The sequence below is a fragment of the Phodopus roborovskii genome, unplaced genomic scaffold (genome assembly GCF_943737965.1).
Source record: "Phodopus roborovskii unplaced genomic scaffold, PHOROB, whole genome shotgun sequence".
NCBI lineage: Eukaryota > Metazoa > Chordata > Mammalia > Rodentia > Cricetidae > Phodopus > Phodopus roborovskii.
Genome location: NW_026126469.1, coordinates 4,577,209 through 4,597,631, shown reverse-complemented (window position 1 = coordinate 4,597,631; position 20,423 = coordinate 4,577,209). Strand labels below are relative to the sequence as shown.

General features: G+C 39.7%; 1 protein-coding gene across 2 annotated transcripts in view; it reads left to right on the top strand.

Annotated features, from left to right (window-relative positions):
* Positions 1-20,423, top strand: part of Mapk1 (mitogen-activated protein kinase 1) — a 56,093-nt gene that overhangs the window by 25,294 nt on the left and 10,376 nt on the right. For both annotated transcript variants that reach the window (XM_051191122.1, XM_051191121.1), the window contains exons 2-6: positions 7,345-7,527; positions 8,926-9,115; positions 12,884-13,000; positions 15,237-15,351; positions 15,553-15,684. In XM_051191122.1, the coding sequence (XP_051047079.1) occupies positions 7,345-7,527; positions 8,926-9,115; positions 12,884-13,000; positions 15,237-15,351; positions 15,553-15,684 (737 nt within the window). The remainder of the gene's footprint in view (positions 1-7,344; positions 7,528-8,925; positions 9,116-12,883; positions 13,001-15,236; positions 15,352-15,552; positions 15,685-20,423) is intronic.

Below are 20,423 nucleotides of genomic sequence, written 5' to 3'. Positions count from 1 at the left end.
ACTTCTTGGAGGCTAGAGGTGTCAGATCTCCTTGGTAGAATCACAAGAATTGAACTGAACTCAGATCCTCTACAAGAGTGATGCTCTTAACCAAGCCTCCAGTTCCCACACCCTTCACTTGGATGGACATTTGAGTTGTTCCTACTTTTATAGCTTCTATAAACAGGTTTTAAAAGATTTACTTATTCATTACTTTGTCACGTACTAAGTGTTCTGCCTGCATGTATGTCTGCACACCAGATCTCATTATAGATGGTTTTTAGGCACTAACAATATATGCTGAGAGTTGAACTCAGGGCCTCTGAAAGAGTAGGCAGTGTTTTTAACCTCTAAGCCATTTCTCCAACCCATCCTGTAAACATTTTTATACACATCTGTATAAACCAAACAGATGCTAGCTTGCTTTGTTAAGTGCATTTTGGTTTTTTAGAAACTGTCAGCTATTTTCCATAGTGGTTGCACCATTTGTAATCCTGCTTGTAGTGTGTAAGAAGACTGCAAACTTAATGTGTCCTTGTTACCACTTGTTGCAACTACTTTATTTTGCCATTCTAGGGGATGTGTGGTTTTAATACACTTTTATTGTATTTTCCTGTTTGTTACAAAATATTCTATTGCCTGTTTTAGTGATTGGGTTATTTTACTTTGAAGTTAAGTGTTTGGGGAGGGGTTCCTATGGAGACCAGAAAAGGGTGTCAGATCCCCTGGGGCTGGAGTGATGGGTGGTTGTGAAGTCGCCCAACATGGTTTCTGGGAACTGAACTTGGGACTTCTAGAAGAACAATGTGTGCAAGCCATCTATCCAGCCCAAATTCTTTATTCTGTTTGTTTTGTTTTGTTTGAGGGGGTCTCCAGCTCTGGCTATTTTGGAACTATGTTGACCAAGCTGGCTTGTCTCTGCACAGTGGTTAAGAGCACTTAGTGTGGTTGCAGAGAATCTGGGTTTGATTCTCAGCACTTACTTGGTGGTCCACAACTGTGAACTTCAATCCCAGGGAGTCAATCTAACACCTTTTTCTGACCTTGACAGGCACCAGGCACACATGTGTGTTACACATACATATATGCAATCAAAATACTCATACGCATAAAATATTAAAATATATAAATCTGATTTTTAATGCATAAATGTGATACTTTTATTCTCCACTTATGTATGTTTTCAGGGCTAATTTTGCCACCGGACAAGCAATCAATAGGTGTCCTCTTCCTGGGGAAGACTACCTCTCCCACTCTCAGCTTTACTCGTTTCTTGTAGTGCTTTGTATTGGGTCAGTGCACTCTCAAGTGATGGCCTTAAGGTCCTGCTAGTAGAACATTTTCCTGCTCTGCCAAGTCCTCAATAATCCTTTTAGGTCTCTGTTTAAAAAGGCCTCTCTCACTTTGTCAAGAAGACAGAACCTTCTGTGAATTCCCAGATTAAACTAAGTTCTCTAGTCATTTTAATAGCACTAATTATTTGTGGGTTTCTTCATATTGATGGTAATTTCATCATAATACAATCATATATTAATACCTATGTTTTTATATCTCCCCTATGTAGTTATGAGGCCATTTTTAGCACTCTATCCAGTTGGAGATGATTTAAAAGAATTTCAGACAAGGCAAGGTGTTTGTTCCTACCTATTACTCAGGAAGGTGCAGCAGGAGGATTACCACAGGTTCAAGTTCAGCTGGAATATGAACTAAGAGAGACAAGAAAGTATTTGAGGAAGTTTTGCAGTGTAATTTCTTCAGAATCCTAAAACTAATATTACTGTGTCTTGAATATCAACATTTGTATTAATCCCCTGATGCTACATTTCCACTGAGCCTGTAATTTGCCCTTGTAACAAGAGTCCTTTTTCTAGGTCTTTTTTCTTCCGTGGATCCCTTAGGCCAGTGGTTCTCAACGGTCCTAGTACTACTACCCTAAAGTACAGTTCTTCATGTTGTGGTGACCCCAACCATAACACTATTCTGTTGCTACATCATAACAACTGTTATGAATCATAATGTAAATATTTTTAGAGATAGAAGGTCGTTAAACAGGTCATAACCCAAAGGTTGAGAACCATTGCTTTAGGTTGTTGGTAAAACTTGTAAGCCCTCCCTCAAATCAATACCTTTTAATAAATGCAAGATTACAGAAGAAAATGAATACATTTAAATATTATTTTTGTGATGTTAGGATTAAATAGGATACCATTTTACTATTAAGAAAAATTAATTTTATGTGGACATAGTGGTGCACATTATACTTGGAAGGCAGAGGCAGAAGGACCACTGTAAGTTTGAGGTCAACCTGGGCTACATAGTGAGTTTTAGACAAGCCTGAATTGTGCAGAGATCATGGCTCAAAGGGGGACTATAACCCTTCAACATGATGTACTTCTTTATTAGCCCTTAAACAGCAAGTGGGAAGACTTACAACTACTATAATTTCAGAGTGGGGATGGATATGAGTACTTTGAAAATGGTGGCTGTGGTCTTTTTGTTGACGTTCCTAGTTCTGCTTTAGCCTCCCGTCAGCCCTATGCTTATATTTCTGACTGAGCTACCCTCATTATCAGACATTCAAGTAAGTATATATCTCTTACCCTGTCAGTCTGATATCACCTTTTGCTCTACTCCAGGACATGTGAACTCTAGCCACATTGTCCTATAGCGTTTGTGCTTGAGTGCCCATGGCTCCTTCTAAAATACCTTCCTCTTTGGCTAACTGCTAAACTCTTTAATCCACCATGAAATAACACTTTCTACACATAATAACAGATCAGGCCTTTTATTTAAGAAGCATTTGGCAAATTGTAGCTGTTACTAAGTAAGAAATGTTCATAAAAGTTACTTTCAGGCCAGGCAGTGGTAGTACATGCCTTTCATCCCAGCACCAGGAGTTCAAGGCCAGCCGGAGCTACATAGAGAAGCACTGTTTCTTAAAAAAAAAGGGGGGTGGGGGAGGGTTTAGTAAGTTAAATTCATATTTGTTTGGCTTTCTTAGGGAGACATCTGTTCACCCCAGATAGGGGGGCATCAAGCCAAAGAAACAATCCTACCCAACTTTAACTTGATGAATTCATGAGTTTATAGGGTTATTTACAAGCCTGTGTGTGACTCAAAAACAGCCCTATCACTGAAAGCCCTCCCCAGCATGAGTGACTAAGTGAGAAATCTGCATCCCTGGAGTTCTCTCTACAACTTATTACAGCTCAGGGAAGTCTTCCAGCCATTGTTTACTGCTTTCATAATTTTGAGGAGGGACTGTTTTCCTTCCCCTCAATAAGAGAGTTGGGGGCTCAGCCTGCCCCCAAGTAATAGAATTTTGGAAGACACTTGAAATAAACATGCTAGAGATTGGGAGGATAAGGAACACATGCACACACACACACTCACTCTCTTTCAATAAGCTTAAACTAGCACCACACATTTAGCAATAGAACATTATTACAGAAAGAACTCCATACAGGTCTCCACTGCTCTTGTGTTTCTGATATTCTCTGCCCAACAGTTCTGACAGATTTGTACTCTCCAAGCCACCAATTCTGTTTTTAGCTCAGGGGAACTTCTAGGTTCCATTTTGATTTCCCCCACCCCACCACCTCCTTCCATGCAGGCTAAAAATTGTACAGGCAACAAACTAGATCAGGCGCAGGTTTAAAATGTCTTGCTGAATGTGGTGCAGCCTGTTTCAGTGTTAGAAAGCCTGTTTTGGCCTAGTGAGGTGGAAGGAGAGCTCTGCTTCAAAAAGTGGTTCTCTAGCTTCTACTAGTACACGCATACAATTTTTTGTTTTCAACTATCAAACTTTGGGTTAATTTTTTTCTTTTTTATTTATTCATTTATTTGGGGACAGGATCTTTCTACATAGTCCTGGCTGCCCTGGAACTTTTTTTGTAGACCAGGCTGGCCTCAAACTCACAGAAATCCACCTGCCTCTGCCCTCCCAAATCTGGGATTAAAGGCATGCCATTTCCAGCTTTAAATTGCTTAAATCAAAAGAGTGAATCAGTCCCTATTTCCTTATTATAGCTAAAAAAGCAGAGATCTGAACTTTCTTAGGCTTTAGGGCCTCAAAAACTCATGCCCTTATTTTAAATTTTTTCTTACATAACCTATGTTGTAATGGTTATTTTTTTTCCCCATTGCACTGGTCAGATTTAAATGCCAGATTATTTTATATAGTTTACAAAAACAGTGGCTGAGAGTTTGCTTTCCCAGTCCCACTACTGTGGCTTCTATAGCTCTTCTTTACACTGCTGGGACCTATGGTCTCCAGCATAGCCCCCATAGGCATCTTTAGATATCCTAAGTCAGGTAGGCTAGGGATATAACCTGGTATAGAATACTTGCCTGCTGCAGACAGGGTTCCATGCTCATCACCACATTCACTCATTTATACACACATACATATACATACATAATTCATTCTTGGCCTCTCTCCCAGATCTGCCTCTGATATTTGCAAGGTCTCGAGTAAGACTATAAATAGAGTCTCACATGCTATAAAAATCAAGTTAAGAAATATTAAGCAGAATATGTATTGTCCTAATGACCTTGAAGGTCAGGCTCAACTAGAAAATGCTTAGGCTTCTTAGAATTCTGTGCTAGCAGTTTCAGGAGAGCACCCCCTAGTGTAGCCCTCTTCTTTCTTTCTACAACCACACTGTTCCCATCACTTTGAGCTTCAGAACAAGAATGGTCTGCTAGGCATGGGTTTGCATAGTTTCTTAGACAGAAATTAGGAGCTTTTGGTTCCCAATTGTTCTTCTGGGAAGAAGCAATGCTGGGTAAAGTAGATGGTCCCATAGTCATACTGATATTTGCCCCTCTCCACATGGTATGTTTTTACTTGCTTGTGCCCCTGCTTTTGTGTAAAATATCTACTTCCATAGGCTATGGTTTCTATATGGCCAGTTTGCCTGTCTGCCTTCCTTTCTTTTAGACAGGGTCTCATTATGTAGTAATGGCTGGCCTTACACTCTTTATGCAGATCTGTATGCCAGTTTCTGCCTCTTGGATGCTGGGATTAAAGATGTGCACCACCATACCTGGAACTTAGATCCAGTTTTTTCATCCTTTCTCTAATATCCTTATTTGGAACTAATCTGCGAAGATTCTTTGTGTTGCTGTCTCCATTGCTTAGTCAATTCAGAGCTTCTCAAGAGCAGGAACTTTTTCCTCCACCACACTTTGCATGAAGTCTCTCAAATGGGGGAAGTACATGTCAAGTTGCTTGAGTTCTCCAGAAGTGTGACCAGCACTCTGTTGTTGCTGTGGCAACCCTATCAAAACAGGAAATGAAGTTGGTTTACCATGACTATTCATAATTGACTCATGTTGATTCCTTTTTCTTCCCTAAGTGTTCACAAAGCACTTGTTAAATAATACCCAGAATTTTATGGACTTTGATTCTGTATTTGCAGATAAATATGCTTCTGGAATCTGTTACAACCCATCTCAGCCCTGGAGCAGAACACATATTCAAAGTCCTGTGTGCTCGCCCCCCCCCCATTTAAATTTAATAAATTTGTGCATATATGCAATGTATCTGGTTAATGTCTAGCCCATATCTCCCCTCCTACTTCCCTCAGAGGCCTCCAACATTTCACCCTCCCTCATTCTTATCCTCTTGCTTTTCTTATGACATTTGAGTCCAATTAGTATACCTACATTTACATGGGGCCATCTACTAGAAGATAAAGATAGGCAGCCCATCAACAGCTGTGCTCCCAGAGAAAACTTACTTCTCCCCCAGCAGCCACCACTTGACAGTTTACTCCTCAGCTATTATTGGATGTCATGAACCCTTCTCTCATTCATGCTGATGTATTGATTGACCTGATCATATGCAGCGTTTCACAACATTCTTCCCCATCCTCCAGCACTTAGCGTTCTTTCTCCTATCTTCATGAAAATCCCTGATTTGGGGTTGGGGGGCATTGAACAGTCACTGGTTCACAGCACTTTGACCACTTGCAAGTCTCTGCATTAACTGCTGCCTACTGCAGAAAGAAGCTTCTCATACCAACTTTGAGAAAGCATTGAAACTTACAGCTATAGATACATTTAGAAGGCTATTTGACAGCATGTCCAGTTAACAAAACAGCATTAGTATATTCTCCTGGATCCCATGTATTCCCAGGCCATGGATACAGCTTTCTTGTAGAGCAGGCCTCAGATCCAATCCAAAAGTGGTGTTGTGAACTGAACTTGGTCCTTCAGAAAAAAGTTTGTTATTTGTTTTTGTTTTTAATGTTATTATGTATATAGTGTTCTGCCTGCATGTTTGCCTGCAGTGCAGGCCAGAAGAGGGCAGCAGATCTCATTGTAGATGGTTGTGAGCTGGTAACTATGTGATTGCTAGGAATTGAACTTAGAACCTCTGGGAAAGCAGTCAGTGCTCTTAACGTCTGAGTCATCTCTCCAGCACCCAGTATGGACTCTTACCCACTGACCCATGTTTCTACCCACCACTCCTCATGCATGCACGTCTTTCTTTCACTATGTAATCCAGACTGGCCTCAGAGACCCACCTGCCACTGCCTCCTTAGTGCTAGGATTATAGGCGTGTGCCATTAGGACAGGTACTCTAGGTCCACTTCCCCTTTCTGTTTAAATATACATATGAGTATTTTACCTGCACGTATATCTGCAGAAAGGTCTGAAAGAGGGTGGTGTCACACCTTCAAAAAGGCCATTTTGGTCATTCACCAAGTCAGATGATACAGTAGAAAGTCTTACTGATGCTTCACTCCTTCTGACAGTCCCATTAGATAAACCCATTGTGCTGGCCATGCCATAGGATCAAATTTCGAGGCATCTTCCTAGCAGTGAGCCAACAATCCCAAATCTTTGTTAACTGTTTTAACTATATGATTTTTCCTCTTGTTATGATTACCAAAGGGAGTGGTTTTTTTTTTTTTTTTTTTTTTTTTTTGTTTTTTTTGAGACAGTGTTTCTCTGAGTAGCTCTGGCTGTCTTGGAACACTGTAGGCCAGGTTAGTCTTGAATTCACAGATATTAATCCACCTGCCTTTGCCTCCTGAGTGCTGGGATTAAAGGTGTGCCTGAGAGTGTTTCTGAAAGTAGATTCCAGTGTAGATCTTTTGCCTACCTCCCTGAAAACCACTGCTTTGGGCCAAAGTGTACAAACCAATGAAAAATAATATTTAAATAGTCATTCTTTTTAAGAATTGGGTTTCATTTCAAAGTATTTGGGGACAGTATGCCATGCTAATGACATTGCAAAATGACTCCCAGGTGCCTCCTAAAGCATTATCTTAGGATAGACTCTCTCAAAGGTATCAGTAAAAGTAGACAAATACCAGTACATCTTTGAATTTTTTTATTTTGTTTTATTTTTAGCTCAGCTTACGATAATCTCAACAAAGTTCGAGTTGCTATCAAGAAAATCAGCCCTTTTGAGCACCAGACCTACTGCCAGAGAACCCTAAGAGAGATAAAAATCTTGCTGCGTTTCAGACATGAGAATATCATCGGCATCAATGACATCATCCGGGCACCAACCATTGAGCAAATGAAAGATGTGTATCCTTTTCCACAGCTGCTTGGTCACTTTGTGGAATAGATAATTAGAAATGAAGAATTAGTACATAAAGCGTTTTGTGATCACTCCTCCCATATGCATAAAGCATGCTAGGGTGCTAAGAGGAGGTTGTGATCTGTTGCACTTTATTGTTTCAGCATTTTAGATTTTATCAATTTTTGGTAGTTATGTTTTAGTTCAGTGGTTTCTCTGTCAGTCCCTATAACAACTTCCTTTAATTTTAGTTTTGGAAAATCTTGGTTATTGTTGTTTCCAACCCTGATATGCCTGTTAGGGTAGTGAAAAGGTAAACAAACTAGCATTCATCACATTAGGAAGTAGGTGCACCTGGCCAGATCAGCACCTTCCAGATGGTACTAGTGTGCTCCTTTTTCAGCTTTCGCTTCCTGTCTAAAATAGATAAACTGGGCCTCGTGGTTAAGACTGGATCAGCTCTAATGCATATAACTGTAACCAGTGCTAGAGATCAAGGCTGAGCTGCGCTACAAGATCCCCTTGTAGCCCGCACTGTAGGGAGTGGTGCTTCCAGGTCTCCAAGCAGATTTGCCACTTTTAAACAGCTCTGTTAGTAGCTGGTGTGGTATTTTAAGTGAAATGCCTCCTGCTGCCACCACCTGTTAGTCTTGTTTTACCTTTTGTCATAAAGCCTCTTATAGATGACAAGTTTTGTTTTGGTTTTTCGAGACATGTTTCTCTGTGTAACCCCCTTCTGTTCTGGAACTCACTTTATAGACCAGGCTGGCCTGGAACTCAGATTCACCTGCCTCTGTCTCCCAAATGCTGAGCAGCAGCATTACCACCTGTCACAATATAATTTTCATAAAAGAAATAATGTGGCTTAGCTGAAATTTTAGGTACTTAAATAGTAGCTATGCAGGCAAGAACAAAACCCAGCACCAACCCCTTCTTTACACTGCTTCCCTTGGTTGTATATATGTATCAGAATTTAGCAGTAATCAATAAGGAAGGCAGAGATTGGACTCGAAGGCAGTGTCATTTCTAGGTATGTTAGGATATTGGTGACATTACACGTTGCTTCAGGATCAAAAAGATGAATGTTGATGTTTGTTGACCACACTTTTTAAGTTTTGGAACAATTGGCTAATTGACAATTTTGGAGAACAGGGGTGTTGACACTTCAAGATTGGCCAATATTCTGTTTCAAGTCTCAGTCTAGACCCACAAGAAGCCACATAGGGCAGAGATGGTGCATGTTTTCTTCATGAGAATGTACCTATGTTCTCTTGTTTCTCCCTTCCATTGATGGCCTTGCTGTATCAGAAGCTATATGGGAAAGGAATTAAGAGAAGTTGAATTTGTTTTGGTGCTTTATTAAGTGTGACCTACTGTTGCATATTTTACCTTATCCTACCAAACAGATATATAGTACAGGACCTCATGGAGACAGATCTTTACAAGCTCTTGAAGACACAACACCTCAGCAATGACCATATCTGCTATTTTCTGTATCAGATCCTGAGAGGATTAAAATACATCCATTCAGCTAATGTTCTGCATCGTGACCTCAAGCCTTCCAACCTCCTGCTGAACACCACTTGTGATCTCAAGGTCAGTTAAGTCATTTACTCTCAGGATGATGCATACTTTTGTTTGATTTTGTTTGTGTTTCTGTTTTTCTAGACAGGGTTTCTGTGGCTTTGGAGCCTGTCCTGGAACTAGCTCTTGGAGACCAGGCTGGTCTCAAACTCACAGAGATCCACCTGCCTCTGCCTTCCTAGTGCTGGGATTAAAAGCGTGCACTACCAATGCCTGGCTAGGATGACACATACTTTTCAAAGCAACTTGTGTTTGAGATACTGTGTTTTGTATTCAAAACTCCAGAAACATAAATATTTTGTAGCAAAAGTAAAAGTACATGGTATCAGTCTTGTTCCTTTAATCCATTCTTCCTTTCCAGAGATAGGTAGCCACTGTAGCAAGTTAGTAGCTCTTATGTGCATGTGTGTGCTTATTTTATGTGCTTTGATTTTTGATCCTTTGTATCATAAGAATGTAAACAATCCAACTGTCCAGCTAATTGTGGATAAAATGTAGTAGGTAGATCTATACAGTGGGTTTATAGTTGATAGCATTAGGGAAAACAGTACTGATTTGTTAACTTTTTTTTTAATGTTATTGATTGTTCTAAGGTTGTATAACCCTATGACTAATATTAAAAACTGTAGCATTGTATACTTTAACTGTGAATTATATCTCAGTAAAGAAACTTTTTAAAGTTTAGGTAGATGTGTAATTTCTTGAGTTTTCAGTTAAATGAGCATTTTTGTGTGAAGCTTTGTTAGGTATGCCAAACCAAGAGGATGAATGGCTGACCCTGAAAGTGGAAAACTGAGCGATGGAAACCCAGCAATGTATAGTTGATAGCATATGCTGCATCTGGTTACAGAAAATAGTATTCAAATGCAACACAGGCAGATATTGTCCATGTCAGCCCCCAAGAATGAACAGGCTTTCATTAGTACAGGGCTCTGTTGGACCAGAAGAATAAAAGTAGCCGTGATAGATGTGTTTGGGTTTTGTTTGTGGTGGTGCGTTTGTTGCTATTGCTATTTGCTTTTTATTGCTTTGATTTGGTTAGTCTTCAGTATTATGATATGCTACTTTGTGATCAGGCATGATGGTGCACGCCTTTAATCCCAGCACTCAAGAGGCAAAGGCAGGCAGAGCTCTGTGTTCAAGGACAGCCAGGGCTACACAGAGAAACCCTGACTCGAAAAAAAGAGGGGGTTGGGAGAAAGAAAAGAGAGTGACTGTTTTGCAGCCAGACTGAGTGGTGAGCTTTGCTTAAAGGTGAATCATAAGATGAAGAGTTAGCTCTACAACAAAGAGAAACCCTGTGAGTCACTTATATTGAAAAGTTTAAATCACTTAAATGGATTGGCCTTAGTCTACCATAGGAAGTGGTGGCTATGAGTACTTTCCTCCAAACACGGGGGGGGGGGCGCTTATTTATTGCTTTTTTTCATTTGAATCTTACTGGAAACCCTTCATGTTATTAACTCCAAAGGGATTGGGGTTGATATATAAACCAGGCGCTGACCTTGAAGTCACAGAGATCTGCCTCCTCAGAGTGCTAGGAATAAAGGCATGTTCCACTAATCCTAGTGGTAGAAAAGCTTTTTTTTTTTTTGGGGGGGGGGGTCCTCTATGTAACAGCCCTAGTTGTCCTGGAACTCACAGAGATCTGACTGCCTCTGCCTCCCAATTGCTGGGATTAAAGGCACCTGGCGAAAAGACTTGAGGAAACAAATAGAATAGAAACAGTGAAAGCCTCAAGAGCAATCAAACAGAACTTAGAACTTAATTGTATTCTTCCTCAGAAGTGGTACCTGGGGGCTGATGAAATGGCTCAGGTGGGTAAAGGCATTGCACAAGCCTAACCGCCTGAATTTGATCCTTGTATTGAACAGTGGAAGGAGATGACCAACTCCTAAAAGTTATCTTCTGACTCCTGTACACACACCATGACACTGACACATCTACATTCAAACATATAATAATAATAATAATAAAAGTAAATAAAATTTATAGTCTTGGGGCTAGAAATATATCTTGATGGCAGAGTGCTTTGATAGCATGTGACCATCAGGGTTGTAACCTCATTGGCAAAGGAGGCTCAGCCTTCTGTTGGAGGTTGGTTTGTATACCAAGTGGAGAGACTAAAGAGGGCGATGTGATGTAAAGAACCTCTCTCTCCCCTGCATGAGAACCCACGTAGGAATTAACCTGCAGGAGGGTTAGTGAAGAAGAGGGTGTTCGGCCCACAGTGAACTGGAGGAAGACACTTGTTCAGTAGCCTGCCTTTCTCAATTACTGAGATATCCTCTGGGATTACTAAACAGACTGAGGTCCAAATAACTATGTTCTGTATCTTTTAGACTTATTCTTCCTTTGTCATACTTTTCGTGGCCAGTGTTTAAGCCCTTGGTTTTTTTGATTTCTGTATCTTTCTCTCTGTAAACTTGTTTTATTGGGTCTCAATTCTGTGACAGAATTTTGGGCAAATTGTTTTCATTAAAATATTCTAATTTTGAAAACTAATAAACTTTAAAATGCTACACACCAAAAAAAAAAAAAAAAAAAGAAAGGCCCACAATTCTCCTGGAGGTTTTCCAGTGTGTTGTTATTATTCAGTCTTTTACTGTTGAACTTCAGTGCTGGACCTTGATTTTTTAGCTGAGTTAGAACAGTGAAGCCTCCATATTGATCTATATCCCAAACAGCCTTTCCCCCTGGTTTCCTGGGGACCAGAGATTATTTATATTGACCTAAGTATTTTATATACACTGGAGTCTGTAAGGCAGCTGACCCAAGTAGCATCATATAGTGTTAGGTAGTGAGAGCCTTGGGGGAGTGCATGCTCCTGGGATTCAGAATGTGAGTTCTGTGAGTTGGGTGCCACACATAGCAATGGTGGATGACAGTGATAAAGCCAGATGACCTGAGTTTAGTACCTGGGACCCACATGATAGGAGAGAGTCAACTTCTGAAAGTCATCTTCCTGACTACCACCACACACATATATACATGAATTAACTTCAGGCAAATGGTTTATCTTAAGTACATGAAAACTTTAAAACTGTCAGGACTGGCTATGTAAAAAGTAAGGAAGTGAGAAGAATTTTTGGAAATAAAAACAAACAAAAAACATTTCTACACTAAATGGAAAACTGGCCAGAAATAGAGGAGTCTGAGAAATAGGACAGGGCAGACCGATTAAGGAGCAAAGCATCAGCAATTCTTCGAGGCACAATGGCATGGAGAGATAAAGGGATCTACTTGGGTTTGGTGATTTTTTTTTTTTTTTTTTAAAACCCCTAACAGCTTTGTTTTTTGTGGTTTAGTTTTATTTATGTGTTTGTATGTCTGTACACTATGGTATGTCAGTGCCCAAGGAGGCCAGAAGAGTATATCAGATCCCTTGGAATTTATAGGTAGTTGTGAGTCACAATATGGATATTGGTGACCACTCAGGTCCTCTGTGATAGAAGTCTGTTTTTTTTTTTTTTTTTTTTTTTTTTCAGTGTTGAAACACTTCTCTCCAGCCCTGCTAAGATAGTTTTTCTCAAATCACCAATGTGCGAGTGCTATGCACTCAATAGCGGATGGTGGTAAAATCCAAACATGGTTGTCAGATTGTGCCTGTTTCCTTACCTCCAGTATGTGGTCTGTCATCACTTCACAATAATAAGCTTGTACTGGAAAGGTGCCCAGTGTAGCATACACTTGCAATCCTATTGCCTTTTTTATTTTCATGTTGTATTGATACTAGCTTCTTAATATCTCTAAAAAGGTGTTCACATTTTTCCCCCTTAGATCTGTGACTTTGGCCTTGCCCGTGTTGCAGATCCGGATCATGATCACACAGGGTTCTTGACAGAGTACGTAGCCACACGTTGGTACAGAGCTCCAGAAATTATGTTGAATTCCAAGGTAAGAAAAAGAAATGGTAGCTGTAAACCTTGGTCTCTGGTATATCTTTCTCAGAATTGAACTTGAGTCATGGTGACTATAAATGTCTGTGTCCACCTTTGTCTGTAGTCCTAAAGCACTGGGTGTGGAAAGAATAGAAACCACTGTGGACTCTTGAAAGTACAGGGTAGACATGTTTCAAAATGAAATCCTTCCTCCTCTTCACTAGATTTTTGTGAAGAGTGGATCGAGGTCATCCAAACTCTGCTAACAAAACCTGGGTCTTAAGAGCCAGACCTTTAATCCCAAAGGTCAGTCTGTTCTCCAGAGCAAGTTCTAGGGCAGCTAGGGCTACACAGAGAAACTCTGTCTCAAAAAATAAAACAAAACCCCAATAATCTGAATTGTGGTAATATATGGTGTATACCTTTGATCCTGGCATTCAAGAGGTAGGAGCAGTCAGATCACTATGATTCTGCAAGTTCTAAGACAGCCCAGGCTGTATAGAGAGACCTCTCAAACATCAGGAAATGGAGGAATTGGGTACCAGATGAAGCAGGGAAACAAAATTCCAGCGCTCAGGAGTAAAGGTAGGAGAATTGCTACAAGTTTAAGACCAGCCTGGGCTATTAAGATTTTTGTCACAAATAACAAACATGACTGGACAAATGAAGCATGAATTCTTTGTTAGAATTATAAGCCATTAGCAAAATTGAGGACTGCTTAGGACGTTGAGCTTCCTTTTGGGTTTGTTGTTGTTATTGGTTTTCTTTTTTTTTTTTCTCTCTCTTCCCCCTGTTAGGATTTTGGTTTTGTTGCTGTGTCTGTATGGGTTTATGCTTTGCATCATCAGAAGCTGGAATTACAGGCTGTGGTGTGAGCTACCAAATGGGACTGAACAGCATATGACCTGCTCTATCTGTGAGGAATGTAGTGCTGTCTCAGGGCTTGACTTTTATGTCTTTAATGTGCATACACAGAAACTATGCTAACTTGAGCATATCAGAAGGCAAGGCTGTTTGTGCTGATTGTGGGTGGTGCTCATGTGTGATTTCCGGGTCATTCTAGAACACTACAGATAGAGTAATTGAAGGGAAAATAGTTTGAAATTTCCTTTTCATCGGATTCTCAAATGTTTCTCTTACTCCCATTTGCAATAACATAACCATATTCCTTTTGTGTTTTAGTGTTCTCTATTATTGTTATAATCTACTATGTGTGGGATGTAGACCTCTCCCTCCCCAGCAGCTTTGGACAGTTTTCCTGATGTTCGCTGTCATTGGCTGCTCCAGGCTGTCTTCTGTATACACTTCCTGTTGCAGACTTGGGACATCCATTTCTCCTGGAGGCCCCATTGCTCACCATATGTTTGTGTTATTGTTTGGTTTTTGTTTTTGTGTTTTCATTGTTCCCTTTATTTAGCTTTGGCCCAGAGCAACAGGTATTTTAGATCATAAAAGTTTTAGAAAGAATTACTTAGAATTCTACCTATTGTATCATTACTGCAGAACCTACTAGCTCCTCTAGTTTCTCAAATCAGCTCACTCTTCAGTTTTACTAGTTGACTCCTTTTTCCCTCTTGTTTTTATTTCTCTTTCCATTTATTACTATACTTAACATTTCCCATGAAATTCAGCTTGTTTTCCTTATAGAGGCATCTTGTGCTATTGTTACAATGAAGAAAATTTATATATCAGAAATCAATAGAGAAGATAAGAATGTTGGAGCCAACACTATGGCTAGAGGTGGAAGTTTTTCGGCCTGACTGATTGTTAATACTAAATATAGCAGTGTCCATAAAAGTTTATAAATGACACAAACAATGAGTGTTACTACTCCACACCACCCCCCATTTCTTTGGAAGGAGTTAGGGCTTGGTTTTGGTTTGTTTTTTGTTTCTTTTTTGTTGTTGTTGTTGTTGCTGTTTTGGTTGGGGGGGACGTTGTTTGTTTCTCTGGTTGTTTTTTTCTTTATTTGGTTGGTTTTGTCTTTGCTTTCTCTGTGTAGTCCTGACTGTCCAGGAACTCCCTTTGTAACTCACTGAGATCTGCCTGTCTCTTGTCTCCCAAGTGCTGGGATCAAAGGCGTGTGCCACCACCCTGCAGCAGCAACTCTTCAGAAGGCCAAATTACTGTTTTTCATTTTGTGTCCATGTATTTCGAAAGGGGAGTCTCAACAGAGATGCCCAGACTGTCCTATAAGAAGACCTCATTGTGTTGTACGCACCACACCGTCACTGTCTCTTGTCCTGTCACAGGGTTATACCAAGTCCATTGACATCTGGTCTGTGGGCTGCATCCTGGCAGAGATGCTCTCCAACAGGCCTATCTTCCCCGGGAAGCACTACCTTGACCAGTTGAATCACATCCTGGGTAAGTTCAGACTCACTTTAGATTGGGGGGGGGGGGTCCCATTTAAAAATTTAAAAATTTTAAAGATATTTTTGTAAAAATTTGTAGTGCAAGGCAGTGATGAGATGACATTAAGTACAGAGTCCCTTCTGTGCTGTAGTTGATAATACACAATAATTTGTTCTTACCTTGACAATTAACAGTAAATATTTTGTCTGATAGGTATTCTTGGATCTCCATCACAGGAAGATCTGAATTGTATAATAAATTTAAAAGCTAGAAACTACTTGCTTTCTCTCCCGCACAAAAATAAGGTGCCATGGAACAGGCTGTTCCCAAATGCTGACTCTAAAGGTAAATCTTATTTTATTGATAATTTTTTTTTTCCTTTAGCTTAGCTTTAGGTTTGCTTATTGTATTGGCTAAATTATTAGGTTCCAGCCTGAAAACTCAGCAAATTAACTTGTAACCATTGGGTAATTATTTAAAATGCGTTAGGCTGGAAATATATTTCATCAGGTTAGACTGCTACTATAAAGAACTCTCTCTCTCTCCCCCTCCCTCCCTCCCTCTCTCTTTCTCTCTCTCTCTCTCTCTGCCAAGGAGAAGATAGCTTGTAGCTTGCTGGCACAATACCACTGCTTGTCATTATGTGTTCATGGCTAAAAAATGTACATATATATTTTACCTAAAAATTTATACTTTTAAAAAATTATAACTTATAAATTCTTGTAATCATTTTTAAATTGTAGGAGTATTTTTAAAAGGTGAAATTTCTTTCCAACATTCTTTTCTTTTTTGGCTTTTCGAGACAAGTTTTCTCTGTATTGCTTTGGAGGCTATCCTGGGACTAGCTCTGTAGACCAGGCTGGCTTCAAACTCATCTGCCTCTGTCTCTGCCTCCTGCGTACTGGGACTAAAGGCATGCACCACCAACCCTCAGCTTTGAACGTTATTTTCTTAGTCAATCGTTAATAGAAATGTGTGTATTCTTCCTGTTAGTACATAATTTAATGACTTTTAAATGTGACTTATCTTTAATGACTTATAGTAGCTGTCTGCTGGGAGTTTAGGTTTTTCTAAATTTTTTGTTCCTATTCTATGCCCTCCCTCCCCACTGTGTATTTTAGACATCAGGGAGAAGGGTCTTATAAGATAAGAGAACAACCTCAGGTATCATTTACCTGGGGTTTGCTTACCCTCCCGGCCTTTAGTGAATTCTGGGGATTGGAATCGGGCCTTCAAAATTTCCAGACCACTACTACCAGTCCAGCAACATGTATGAGTACAAGTTGAGGTTCAGAAATATTTGTTTATAATTTACTTTGACTATAGGAGAAACTCTTTTCATCTGTGATATAGTGTAGTATGTTATCATAGATAATAATTAAAATCTCAAAATAACGTTGGGGATCATGTTTATGAAAGGGTCTTTCTGTATAGCCCAGCCTGGCCTTGAACTCTAAGTAATCTTCTTCCCTCAAATCAATTTCTGGGGTTACATTCATAGGCTACCCAGCCTAGTTACCAAATAGCTTTAGTGTTTCACTGTGAGTATAACAAAGTCATATATGTAGAATCATGTTGTTATTTAATTGTTAAATCTTAAGAATTAGAACTTAACCCGTATGACACACTTTTTTTTTTTTTTTTTTTTTTTTTTTTTTTTTGTAACATTCTTATTTTTTACATGTGGAAGTCAGATAACATGCAAGAATTGGTACTCTTCTTCCACCACGAGGGATTCAGTATCAAACTTAGATGGTTAGGCCTGGCTGGATATACCATTACTTGCTAAAACTAGCCCTAACACATTACATTTAGAATGGGTTATGCATCTGTCTTCTGAGCATGGTAACCTGTTTTCAGAGCTGCTCTCTTCAAAGAGAGACTCATACATGAGAAAACTGTGCTTTTTGGGTTTTTTTTTTTTTTTTTTTTTTTTTTTGTTTTGTTTTGTTTTGTTTTTATCAGATTACTTGAATCTTTCAGCTTGTTTTCCTTAACTTAAAGTCATACAAGAATTGATGCCATTAAAACCCAGGAAATTAGTGAGGTGGTGGTGGTACATGCCTTAATCCCAGCACTCAGGAGGTAGAAACAGTGGGAACTCTGTGAGTGGAGAGGTTTTTCTACATGGTTGTTAAAAGTTTGAGTAAAAATGCTGCCACTTTTTCTTCAGAAGAGTCTTGGTTTAGAATTCTCCAAGGTGACTTCACTGAGTGGGTAGAAATAATTAAAACAAATGGTACTAGGTAGTTCAATCTTCTTTTGGAATAAGTTTGCTTTAAAGTTTTGCTCATACATGAAAATGAATTCCTAAAGAATCAATGATCATGCAGGTCAGTGGTGGCACCTCTAATCCCAGCACTCAGAGGCAGGGGCAGGCAGATCTCTGTGAATTCAAGGCCAGCCTGGTCTACAGAGTAAGTTCCAGGACAACAAGGACAGAGAAACCTTTTCTCAAAAAACAGTCAGTGATCAAATGCAATTTTAAATAATGCTGTGAGTCTGGAGAGGTGGCTAGCAGTTAGAGCACTGGCTGCTCTTGGGGAGTACTCAGGTTTAGCTTCTTCTGACCTCTGACTACACCAGGCACACATGTGTGTATACATGCATGCAGGCAAAACTTTCATACAAAATTGTCACGCCCAACCTCGACCAGCAAGGAAAACGCAACTCAGGGGAGATCTTCTAGCAGTTTAATCAGGATCCTTGAACATGCTTCTTCTTCTGACCCCGGGGAAATGCCCGCACAGGCTTAAATCCCCTTGTGCTGACCAACCCCAGTGAGCCACATGGACCCTGCAGATAGGCTGCTCTTATACAGAAGCAAGCAAGCTGAACAGGCTTAGCCAAATAAGGACTTGTTTACGACAGAGAGTGCTCACCATCAGGAAGGTGGAAGGTGGAAGCCAGCGCCATCTTTAAGGTGCGGCACTTCACAGCTCTCTACACAAAATAACAATCTTAACAGATTTTTTTTTTGAAATCCACAGGGTTGAGAACAATATTCAGATATTCCATGTTTTTCTTAGTACTACATGTAGTCTCTAACAAAGCTTTAAACACAAACCAAGAAGGGCTGGATATAGATGACTCTACAATTAAGAGCACTGATTCCCAGCACCCACATGGAATTGTTACTCCAGTTCAGATCTGACACCTTCTTGGCTTCTGTGGGCACTGAGCATGCACTTGGTACACAGGTACATTTGCAGGCAATGCAGCCATACACATAAATGAATAATAATTTTAAAAAATAAGCAGATATGAAAAAAAAGTAAAGTTGGCCATATAAAGTTTAAAACACTGAGGCTAACAAGATGGCTTTTCTGTCAACCTGAGTTTGATCCCCTGAACCTACATAGCAGGAAGCGTGAAAGAAATAACTCATGTACGTTTGTGCTTTTGATCTTCACATGTACCTTGGCATCCTTGCACATTAACTTACACACACTCAAAGTAAACAAAAATTTTAAGTAGTGTTTAAGGTTTTAAAACATGACATTAAACTGATCAGGTGTAGAGAATGTATCTAAACAGAATAGATTTAAAGCATTCCAATATTAGCTGTAATGGGGGGGCACATCATAGTGCTTACTATTAGAAAGAAAAACAATAAACAAAAATCCAGTGTAGTTCACATGAAATATTATGGAGATTTTTATATTCTGACATTGTATATGTGAATCATAAACTATCATGGTGTTAGTGTCACAGAGTTGTTTTATTCTGGAATTTGGTCGCCTCAAAGACATCTTTGAATGTTGCTTAACCCATAGTCTTTGAAAAACATTTTTTAAAATGGAGAATGGCCCATATGTGCAACAAGATATAGACTTGAAAAGTATGAGTTGGTTTTCCAGTTTGGGGAGTGTTGGTGACTATATAAGTAATTGAAGGGATAGAGAGATGGCTCACCAGGTAAAAGCACTTGCAGAGGGTTCAGTTCCCAGCATCCCCGTGGGGACACAACCATCTGTTACTCCAGTTCCACCAACTCTCACACCCTTTTCTGATCTCGGCAGGTACCAAGCCCACGCTTGATATGCAAACACACATGATAAAATTAAATCTTTTTTTTTTTCATTAAAAAATAATTGAGATCTGGTGAGATCTCTCACTAAAGTACTTGATTAAAGTAAAGGGCCTCAATGCAGATTCCTACAACCATGTAAAACCAAGCACAGTAGCACAGGAAAGCTGTAATCCCAGCTTTCCTATGATGAAATTTGGATTAGAGACAAGAGAATCTCCAGATTCATTGCTGCTACATTTGGAATGCACCAGCTGTCTTGAAGAAGATACTCGTGCACTTACTTGGGCTGTGATCTGAATTAGCTGCTTTTAAAAAATGGGTCCTTGGTTGTGGTTTTGATATAGTCTTGCTGTCTTTGAACTTTGTTCTTGTGTATCATTCAGCTCTCAAAATAGCTTATCTTCAGTAAGTTTTAATGGTTATAAATGGGTTCTGAGGTCAGAAGGTACGAGGAACACTGTTACTATGGCAGATTTTAGACTTGGATTGTTTGCTCTGGTCCTGTCCAGAATCTCAAATTGAAGTTGCAATATTACAATTTAGAGAAAAAAGGGTTTATTTGAGTTATAGTTCCAGAGAGTTAAAACTCCATTGTGGTAGAGGATTGTAGCAACAGGCACTACCTCAGAAACAGGAAGCTGAGGGCTCACAACTCAGACTGCACACAGGAAACAGAATGTGAACATGAAATAGTCTTTAAACTCTCAAAAGACTGCCTCCAGTGACATAGTTACTCCAGCAAGGCCACACCTTCTAAGTGCCTACCCCACCCCAATAGCACCACCACCTGAGGATCAAGTATTCAAATGTCAGAGCCTATGAAAAGCACCATACCCTTCCTTCAAGTTGGACAGCTTTCATAGCACAGGGTGTTAAGGAGGTTACCAGGAGAGGAAAGACACTAACAGTCTTCTTATCAAGCTGTGAACTACAAAAACAGCTTTCAATACAGGGTAAATCCATTAGAAGGATTTACCAAGAAGGGCTGGATATAGATGACTCTACAATTAAGAGCACTGATTCCCAGCACCCACATGGAATTGTTACTCCA